At 33.3% G+C, this 11,106-nt stretch overlaps 1 protein-coding gene across 1 annotated transcript; it reads left to right on the plus strand.

Moving 5' to 3' along the window:
- Positions 1 to 10,212: 10,212 nt before the first annotated feature.
- Positions 10,213 to 10,846, plus strand: LOC133300327 (snakin-2-like). The gene is made up of 3 exons (XM_061499849.1): positions 10,213 to 10,336; positions 10,528 to 10,567; positions 10,652 to 10,846. Exons 1-3 carry the CDS (start codon positions 10,259 to 10,261, stop codon positions 10,831 to 10,833), a joined length of 300 nt encoding a protein of 99 aa, XP_061355833.1. The 5' UTR covers positions 10,213 to 10,258; the 3' UTR covers positions 10,834 to 10,846.
- The last annotated feature ends 260 nt before the right edge of the window (positions 10,847 to 11,106 follow it).

Consider the following 11,106-nt stretch of genomic DNA (forward strand, 5'->3'; position numbering starts at 1 on the left):
AGTGTATCAGTTAATTCAGTATATCACTCAAATCAACTCAAGAAAATCATCATACCATAGGCTTGCTCAAGTTCTACTTCTCCACTGCTCATAACACATGCATGCACAAATCAAGAGGGCTTTATGCAGGGTTGTAATGGGGCTGAGGTAAAGGTATGAATGAATATGGAAGAGAAAGTTAAACACCCCAGAATTTTACAAAGAGCAAAAGTTAAGAACTAAACTAAGAACATAAAACAAAGATACTGAAAAGATAAACACTTTTTTTTTCTTTTTCTTTTTGTTTTTTTTTGTTTTGTTTTTGTTTTTCTTTTCTTTTCTTTTTTTGTTTTTTGTTTTTTGTTTTTTTTTTGTTTTGAAGAAGTAAAACCACATAGCAGAAATGAATCAGATGGTCACCCCCCACACTTAAACTTTTGTCCGTCTCGGGCAAACCCCCACACTTAAACACAACATCACAATGAAACCAATGCTCAGTAAAACTCCAGGGCGTGGAATTAATTGGTTTTTCACTTAGGCTTGTAATGCGGCTTAAGAAATAAAAGATATAAAGGCTCAAAGGGGCTCAACAAGGGATAATAATATAAGAGATGGCTATCTGGCTAAAGTGGGTACAGAAAAGAAAGAATGCCTCAATCATATTCATGCATGCAAGTGAAAAATGCAGTTTCAAAAAGAACAAGAGCAAGTTCTAGAGGACAACAATCAAGAGCAGAAACACACAAGAAAGAAAGCATGGCCAGAAGATATGCCATGTATGCGGGCTCAAAACCTCACACGGGTAAACCAAGTCATGCAATCAACAACACAGAATCAATCAACAGGTAGTTGTAATCCAAGAATCTAGATCAAAGCCTAACAGATTATGCTATCAAACATTGTGATCTAAGTCTACTCCATGTACCACTCAATAATTACCAGAAAGAAAAGGAAAATCTACCTATGAAAAATCATAAACTAAAAGAAAGAAAGGAAAAGAAAAATAAAAATGCAAATAACAGAAAGAAAAGAAAAAGTCAAAAATTAAAAGAAAGAAAGGAAAAGAAAAATAAAAATGCAAATAACAGAAAGAAAAGAAAAAGAGGGAAGAGAACTCCCTAAGGAGAATAAACAGCATCAAACAGCTTGATTTCTGCCTCACTGGTTTAACACCTTCAAGTAAAATGCGGTGCATGCACATGGAAGGGCTGATTCCCACATTATCTGCTAAAGTCCATCCAATTGCCTTTTTATTTTCTTTCAGCAATGTCAGAAGCTTTACCTCCTGCTCAGGTAGAAGGTCATTGGCCACTATCACAGGTAACTGCTCATTTTCCTCAAGAAATGCATATTTCAAGTGGTCGGGCAGAACCTTCAACTCCAATTTCGGAGGCTACTCAATGGATGGAAGAGGTGTAGTTGGTCGTGCAAATTCTGCAGAAAACAAGTCAGCAGCAATGCCTGTAAACAAATTCTCAGAAACAGAATTAGGATCATCAATAATATCAGCAGGCAATTCAGAAAGTGCAGATTCACACTCAGAATCAGATTCATCAATAAGTGCATCATTAAAACCAGAAAGATGTGATGCTATTTCAGCACACACAATGCACTCTTGACTATCACTACAATCACAGAAATCAGAACCATGAATAGATGAAAAATCAGTAAGGAATTCAGGAGAAAAATCCTCAACAACTTCATCTATCACATCAATGCAGAAAACAAGAGGATCATATGTATCAGTGCTCTGCTTCTTGGAGCTAGTGTCACTTCCCTTAGATGACTCAGCAGCAGTGTGGTTTGGCTCCTCCATATGCTTGCCAGACCGCAGAGTAATAGCACTCACATTTCCGCTTCCTTTTGGATTTGGAACTGTTTGGGATGGAAGGGAGCTACCACTTGCTTGTTGATTTTGACTCATTGACGTTGCAAGCTGGCCAATCTGTGTTTGCAGATTCTGGAGGGAATACTCAGTAATCTGCTGGAACTGCAGATTGATAGTTGCCATCTGCTTCACTAAATCCTCCAAAGAAGGACCATCGCTACTGGCTTGCTGCTGCATTGGCTGTGGAGGTGCAAATTGTTGAAAATTTTGCCTCTGTTGAGAAGGTGCAAACTGCTGCCTCTGTTGGAATGGTGCACTTTGCTGGTTCTGATTCTAATTGAGATTTGGATGAATTTTCCAGCCAGGATTATATGCATTAGAGAAAGGATTGTTTTGCTGCTGCTGCTGTATCTGCTGGTATTGTGGCTTTGCAGGAAAAATTGCAGCAACAGACTGATCAACTTGGAAACCGCTGTCTGGAAAGGAAGAACAAAGACTGATCAACTTGGAAACCGCTGTCTGGAAAGGAAGAACAAACATCTGTAGGGTGAAAAATTGGATTCACAGCAAACAGAAGCAAAAATAAATCTATAAAAAGTACTAAATGAACTCAGAATGCTATGGGACCAACTCTCCTAAACTCTAATTGACCTTACGGACTCAAAAATCAAATAAATTTTTTTCGAAAAATAAAATAAAATAGTAAACAAAGGAATTTGGCAAAACCAGGGCCTGATTCGTGAGGCAAGGCCTCACGACTTTTGACAGGGATGATCGTCTCCTTCAGCTCACCAATTTTCAGAGCGATCAGAGCAAGTTGAACAAGTTCAGAAATACCCGATACGTCCTGGAACCAATCGCTCAAACTGAAGTTTTACCGATTTCCCCACACACAAAAAATTAATTTTTTTTGCTTTTTTTTTCAAAAACGAAAATTAAAGAAAAAGAAGATGAAGATGAAAAAGAAGATGATCAAGAATCAGAAAACGATTTAGACCGATGCAATTTCCCCGGCAACGGCGCCAAATTTGACACGAGCTGTCGAACTCGCGCAAATTAAAAATTAATTCTTTAGGGTTCAGAAAATTTGCAGTAAAGTGGAAACCCTAAGTCGTCTCTCAAGGAAATTGTTTTGGTTAAAATCGCTTATGAGAACAGAAAATTAAAAGGGGGGTTTTGGATTTTGATTCAATAATTAGAAAGGCAGAATATAAATTTGGAATAAAAATTCGTAATTAAAAATTAACCAACCTAAGGTTTGGGATCCATGGACGTCTTTCCTCGGATAAGAAAATATCAGAATCGTGATTGATTTGTCAATCGGATCAGAATCCTTATTTCCAATTGACAACCCTCTCTAAGCGATCGCTTAGCATTTGATCAAAGACGATGCTTCTACTCATACAATCGCAGAGTATCAGCCCGCTTGATTTAAGGTCATAGGGTCAATCAACCTAATCATCAAATCTGATGATTAATCCCTTTCTGCTGTAAACACTCACTACCGAAGGGTTTCCTAGAGTCTCCCTTAAATAGCCGTCACGCAGGACGGCTAGGGTTTCACCGCTTCAGCCAAAACATAAAATAAAAGCTAAATAAAAAATTAAAACAATAAAATAAAACATGGCCTTGGGCCCTAAACACATTGGGTCGTAATGTGAATTACAAGTCCAAACGTCAAAATAAAATTCCAGCAAAACACGTCATCTTGAGATCAAGTTTCGTCCATCTTCCCGTCCGAATTGGGCTTCATTAGCTGAAATAGATATTGTAGCCCTATCTGCTAGCTGCAAATAGCAACAAGAACGGAGTCAATCGGACATCTGTAGAGTGAGATATGGTCAAAATACAAAAGTAGTGTAAATCTAGAAAATTATGACGAAAATCAATTAAACCCATCTAAAATCTAGAATAGTGAATTGACCCAAAAGACCTTTATTTAATTCAAATAAATCATAAAAATATCAACCAAGAGTAATAAATAAGTGTAACAAAATATGAGTTATCAATCCCACAACGTTTGAACCAACGAAGAGCCATCTGAGCAAATATTAAAGGCCACAATAACTTTACTGACACCACCGCTTCACGATCCAATCAAGAAGCTCCTAATGAGATTCTTATCTCTTCTACTCCTTACCACGTGGATAAGGCTGCGAGTGAGTCCCATCAACCCCAGCTCATTCCCAGTGCTTCTTCGACCGAGCCCATGGGCCTCGCGGACGAGGCTTGTCCTTATGGGGAAGGGAATGTTGGGCCCCAAAAGGTTGGGTTAGTTGAGGAGAGGCCCAAACGCATTATCAGGAAACCCAATTACGTATCTGACTACTTAGTCTGAATGGTTTAGTTCTTTGTAACAATGTTTTAGTCTTTATATTCAGAAAATGATAGAAATGAATAAGATGAAAAGATGATGTAACCCGCGGAGTATAATTAGCCTTGAAGGGCGGGAATTGAAAATATAGAAAGTTTGGACAATCTCTCTCTTCTCTCTATTATTAAAGCATAAGGATAACCATGTCAAGTGGACTCACAAGACATAGAAAATAAAGAGCTCGGAATGCAAATCTAGGATCTAAAGCGACAACTAGAGCAAACATTGAACAAGAAAATCCAAGCTTTAGAGCGATAACTTGTGTGGGCGCTTCAAGATTTGGAGCGATTTCTTGTGCAAGCACATAGCGATAAAAATCCAAGTTTTGGAGCGACAACTTGTGGAGGCATAGAGCATGAAATCCAAGATTTCAAGCGGCGACTTGTGCGAACAAAGTTGGACGTTCAATCCGACTAAGGAATGGAATCAGATGGCACATCTAACAACGAAGATGAGGACGTCAATCCTTTGGAGATTCTAAACTAGGGACAAAATTGTGGAGTATATATAACCTGAAAATCAGTCCACTTTTCAAGATATCAAGATGCAATCATTTCAAACTTTCATGCCTATGATCATAACCTAGTTTATGATAATTATCCGATTTATGATGACAATCCAATTCATGATGATTATCCAATCTACGATAATAGTCTAATCTATAATGATTATTCATTTTATGGTAAATTTGATAACGAATTAAATGATAAAGATATAATAAATGAAGAATTATCATTTTTTTTAGTTTCTACCTAAAGTTATTGATATCAATGAGGATGAAGTAGATTTAAGATCGAACTTTTCAGGTTGGTGTCAATCAAAATTATGGTCCAATAAGTATGGCTCACATGTTCGAAGAAGTAGCAATTTAAATTATAACAAGTTATGATCAAATCCAAATCCAAATGAAGTAGCATATATGACTGTGACTGGTTTGGCAAAAAAAGAAAATCAACAAATGTGAGACATGTTTCAAACGATTTAATTATATTTATTTATTTATATATATAAGGTAGTTATCGTTATTTTTATTTATAAAAATTTTAGTTTCTAATTAATTTATAATTAGTTTATAAAATGGTGGTTAAGACCTTTATTGTAACGAATTAAATTTAATTATTTTGATAATTATAATTGAGAACAAGAGAATTATTTTTTTATGAAATCTTACTTATTTGTTAAGCCACCTTATATATATGGGGCAGAATACGTTTACAACTTTTTTGTGTTTACAAATCTTACAACCGTTACTATGTACTTCTGGGGGTACAAATACTGGAGAGTGTACTTCCACGAGTACATAGTTGAGGTTGTAAAAGTTGTAAACAAAAAAAGTTGCAAATGTAACCCTTATATATATATATATATATGAGGTAGGATCCTTTGACACCAGTGTCAAATTTAAAGTTTGACATCTAAGAGCCGTTAGATCAAAAAAGATCAACGACTCTGATTTGTAAGCATGTGATATCATTGATCTTTTTTTATCTAACGGCTCTCAGATGATGTATCAAATTTCAAATCTGAAACTGGTGTCAAAGGATCTCACCTCATATATATATATATATATATATATATATATATATATAAGTACTTATATTATATCCTATTAATAATTATCTTAGGAGTACTATTAATTTTTAATTCAAAGTGAAATTTTATTATTTTTGTCAAAGTTCTGATGGATAGCTCACTAATAACATAAAACAAGCAGAAGATAATTATTAAATCATTCTCTTATTTTCTCTTCCTCATTCTTTCCCAATCTTCTCTCCTATTTTTCCTCTCCTAATTTCTATTACAAACAGTTGGTATGGATTAACACTGACTTGGAGCTTCTTTTTAAATATGGGTTTTATAAGAGTTATGTTGTAGGAAAAGTGATTGTGTAATGTTATAGAGATTCGTTTTGCGTGCCTTAATTTTTTATTTTTTATTTGTTTTAAAAAGTGTGGGTCCCACAAAATGTTGTGAGTGTAGGAAAGTTTGTTGTGTTATATTAAAGGATAAAACGAAAACCCTTTAAATATAGCATAACACCCTCGTCCTTGGTAGTTCGTGCATAGAAATTTTTTTCTTAAAAAAATTATTTATTTTATGCGTTCAAGTCAATCAAGAACGTAGAAATACAAAAGTAGTATAAGTCACGTTAAAAATCAAATTATATTTAAATATTATCTTTATTACACATATCAATCATTAAATTGAGTATTTTAAAGAAATTTCTAAAATGAGAAATTTACATGTTACTCTAAAAAAGAAGAAGAAGAAGAAATAGACAGAAAAATAATCGACGTGATTTATTTTCTTTTATTGGAATTTTTTTTTGGTAAAAATCTTTAAAGTTATTTTTTATACCTAGAAAATCTGTTATTCTAATATTGTATCTCAAAGCTAATCAGTGCAATTAATTGAATACTAGATGCTTAGCCCCCTTTATTTTAATTCCTCTAAATGTTGATTATGCATATATTTATATAAAAGATGTACTTTATCAGACTCTACTTTCTCTTTGTTATGCATTATTTACTTTCTTTCTTCTTCTTTGATATTAATTTATTTTTCACTTTTTTTTCTTTATATATATATTATATGATTCCCCCGCATCATGCGAATAAGGATACAAAATGGAATTCCTTTTCCAATGCAGAACTTTGCTTTCTGCCCTTAATTTGCCTACTGCCTTTGACTTATTATATATAATGGCTTTCAAACGAAACATACAACCATTCGCAGTAACATGAAATCACATATGGAACTAATTGAGGCACAATCATATTCAACAAAATTAATATGCTACGGATAATATTCGATGGCTAGATTCTCTTTAACTTGTTTAGCTTCATAGAAGCACTACATCCAGCTGCATTTTGTTTTATACATATTTAAGGCAAAAATATCTCTATATTTACGGCAGAGAAATTTTGTCTGCCGCAGATATATCTTTATTAGAATTCGCATGCGGATCTTGATAAAGGTATTTGCAGCAGACATGAATGCAGAATCGTGCGACCCTATATTTAGTTATAATGCAAATATAACACACACACACATTGTTAATATTACATTAAAATTGTTATATGAAAATTAGACGTAGTTATTCTTGTAATAGAATTGAAGACATATTTAGTTATATTTACACATTCAGTTATTATTCTTTTTGTTATATTAGTGTCGTACATGTCAATAAAAATTGGCCCAACTAATATTATCAAATAGAATTGATAATTGTTATGGACTTGACCTTCAGTTTCATGTAATCACACACTTCATTTATTACATAAGAGAAAACAGTAACTCCAATCATATTTACTCGTTAAATGCATCTAATTATTTATGATGATGATCTCAGTACTAAACACTGTTCACCTAATCTATCAGTATGATCCTCATTATTGGGACTTATCACACACCCGTCTCCATCACCCACTATATAAAACATTTTATGTACACATGCAAAAGTTGAACCTTTGCTACCTTAAACACCTATTCGAGAACTCTTTCCCTCTACTTCTTCCTCACAAAACTCATTCCCTTAAACTATGTGACTTACATATTTTTTATTAAGACACTGATAGTTCATACCAGAATCCTTAAGCTGATAAGTAAAGTAAGATACAACCTCATCACTAGTTGTACACTCGTATTGAGATTCAAGCAGTGAACTTTAGAACAGTAATATAATTTTGGGATTTTACTTCTCTCATTTAGTTTAGTAGGAAAGAAGTTATTTGATAAACAAAATATGGCTCACAATTTTTTCAAAAAAGAAAAAAAAGAGATAAATCTTTTTATCGGTAGATTAACTTTGCTTATAAAAGATTCAAATAATTAATATAAAATAGGAAAGTTATCGCGATATTTGTTTATTCTTTTTTTTTTTTTAGAGGTTACAAGGAATTGAACACAACACCCTACACTACACACACTCCTAACACACACACCCCACACCACTAGGCTAACCCTAGTGGTGCATATTTGTTTATTCTTTTAGATACACAGATACTATAAATTTTTTTTTTTAAAAAAAAAGTATACAACACGTAGGAAATACCATACAAAAATATAAAGAAAACATATTTATTATTTTAAAGGATAAATTTTGTGTTATTTTAAATGAAAAACATTATTTTAATGCATAATTGTTAATTTTTTACATTCTCTTTCCTCTACTCTTTTTTTCTTCTTAATATTATAGAAGATAGAGAATGTAAAAACTATTAAATTTGTATCAAAATAACGTCATTTTATTTAAAATAATAAAAATTTAAATTTTTTTAAATGACAAACTTTTTTTTCATAAAGATGGCTTTTTTCTTTTATTTATTAATTGTTTTCTTCTTATTATTATTTATTTTTTGGAGTAGATGGAAAAGTTATCCATGATAATTTTTCACAGGGAAACATTAGCATATTACAGCTGGGTTGCCGAAGCTAACAGCTGTCAAGGTTGGCAATTTAGCAATCCTTTTCTTACTTTCCGCTAATAGTTCCTTTTCCTACTCCCCATAATTATTGTATCCAATCCCATATATCACCATCTTCCAAAGCCAAAGTTGACGCACTTAGCAAATATTTGGGTGTTAAAATAATAATAATATGTTATCAAAAAAAAAAAAAAATAATAATAATAATAATAATAATAATAATAATAATTCAGCACTTGTAGTTATCCGTGTACAGGAAAAAGTTGAACCTCTGATTCGTTTGGTACGCAGGATTTTTGAAGATTGTTGATAAACTAAATTTTTTTAAATTTATAATTTTTAGATATTATCGTAAATTAGATGTAAAAATCAAATTTTTAAAAATTGAGATTTTTGGATAAAAAAAATTTTCTTCATTGCCAAACGCCGCATGTATTCGTCCACTCTTTTTCCCCATTCCCAATAATGCAATATGTACCCGCTATATGACTCACCTTGGGTGGGGAAATTTTTACAATACACCCGTCATAGATCCATCCCACCAATAGGATGATCACATATTGGTTGGCATGTGTATTAGAGAAAGAAAAAAAAAACCAATTTTAATACAATAATTATATACTTATCGAAATATATAGTTATAATACTACTGTCAGACCGAAAATCCCATGAACCGTACCACTGAAAATGCTCTCCTTGGGTAGGCCACGAACATATATATAAATTATCCGATGCAAATATGCAATGATGCATGGGAATCGTACTGTACTAGGTAGCGCTGCCTTTAGCTCAAATGATATGATACATAATTTACGCTGGCAAATTAATCGAGTCTTTCAACTGGCAAAGAGCATACTCACCCGCACCAGTTACAGCCGAAAAGTAGAACAAGACTGCTAATATAATGTCACACTCGTAATAATAACTTGTTTTGCATAATTTGTAATCAATGGCCAACTGTTTAAGTAAATAATGTTTTTCTTACGAATCTAATCATCACTTGACTCATTATTTACTAAATAACCATTAATGGGGTCCCATTTTAACGAAAAAAGAAAACCATGCACTGCTTATCCTTCAAAACCAGCAATCAGGATACTTCACCCACCAAATAGTGGCACTTTGTCAGCCTTTGGTTCCGGATGCTTACAAGACCTCATTTCTGTTTTCATTACCAAATTTTCGTTCCCAGTCACTAATATCAACTTTCCTATTCAGATCTTTTCTCTAACATATCTCCCACAAACAAAAGTACTTTGAGCTTAAAGTATGGATACCGTACAAACTCAATTTTTATTTGTTTACCACTTATTTTAGTTCCACCAATAAGTAGGAATCGAACTCGTGAACTTGTAATCAATGAAACTCTGATATAATGTAAAGAACTACTTCAACATAAAATCTTAAGATATTCGGTGATGACTTCTTTAATGATTTATATTATTCTCTAATACAATATCCCACTTACATATTCATATAATTTTTAAAAACCTATCCTTACTAAGTAGTTGCCAACTTGTTTCCATACTCCATACAACTCTCATCGATCAACTATAAATAGGAGCTCTTCCTGTTTCTCATTCCACGCACTTGGCTATCAACTTTTCCATTAAGAATACATCTATCTTCAACCTCCCCTTCCCTATACCCATGGCTCTCTCTAAGCTTCTAGTTGCTTCCCTTCTTGCTTCAATTCTCCTTCTTCATGTTGTTGATGCTTATCAACCGGTATAATTCAAGATTCTCCTTCTTAATTTCAATATATACATATTAGTGATTTATACATACTTGGCACGCGTTCTCTGTTTCTTGGTTCTTTATGCATGGTTCCCATGAACCGAGTTAGTGTTAATTTCTTTCTTTTATAACTAAGCATCTATTTAATTAACTAATTTATATATACTTGTGTGGAATCGCAGGCATTCGCGCCAACGCAGGGTACTGTTCTTCAGCAGATAGGTACTAAACTGCCAAGACAATTTCATATGTACAATTATTACTTCAATTAATTTTGAATATTGAACATAAAGTATACAATTGTAGATTGCAATGGAGCATGTGCTGCGAGGTGCCGTTTATCATCTCGTCCAAATCTATGCCACAGAGCATGTGGGAGTTGTTGTAGAAGATGCAATTGCGTACCACCAGGCACTGCTGGCAATGAAGAAGTGTGTCCCTGCTATGCCAGTTTGACTACACATGGTGGTCAACACAAGTGCCCTTAGACTTTGACTTCCACACAACCTTATAACATGTTGGTCGATATTGGTTCGCAACCTTATAACATGTTGGTCAACTTGCTCTGCAGAATAAAGTCATCGAAAATAAATCCCGTCTTCAATCCCTGTTGATTCATTGAGTGTAAATTTGGAAGTGTAATTACAAAATTAATAATCGTATTGTGAATTTGTGATTATTTTCTCTTTTGTGTTTCATTTACCTTGGTTGTATTGTGGTATATATATATATATTAATAAGAATTTCTCATTTTATATCTT

Source organism: Gastrolobium bilobum, unplaced genomic scaffold, assembly GCF_033153095.1.
Source record: "Gastrolobium bilobum isolate Gb01-03AN ecotype WA unplaced genomic scaffold, APGP_CSIRO_Gbil_v1 utg54108, whole genome shotgun sequence".
Lineage (NCBI taxonomy): Eukaryota > Viridiplantae > Streptophyta > Magnoliopsida > Fabales > Fabaceae > Gastrolobium > Gastrolobium bilobum.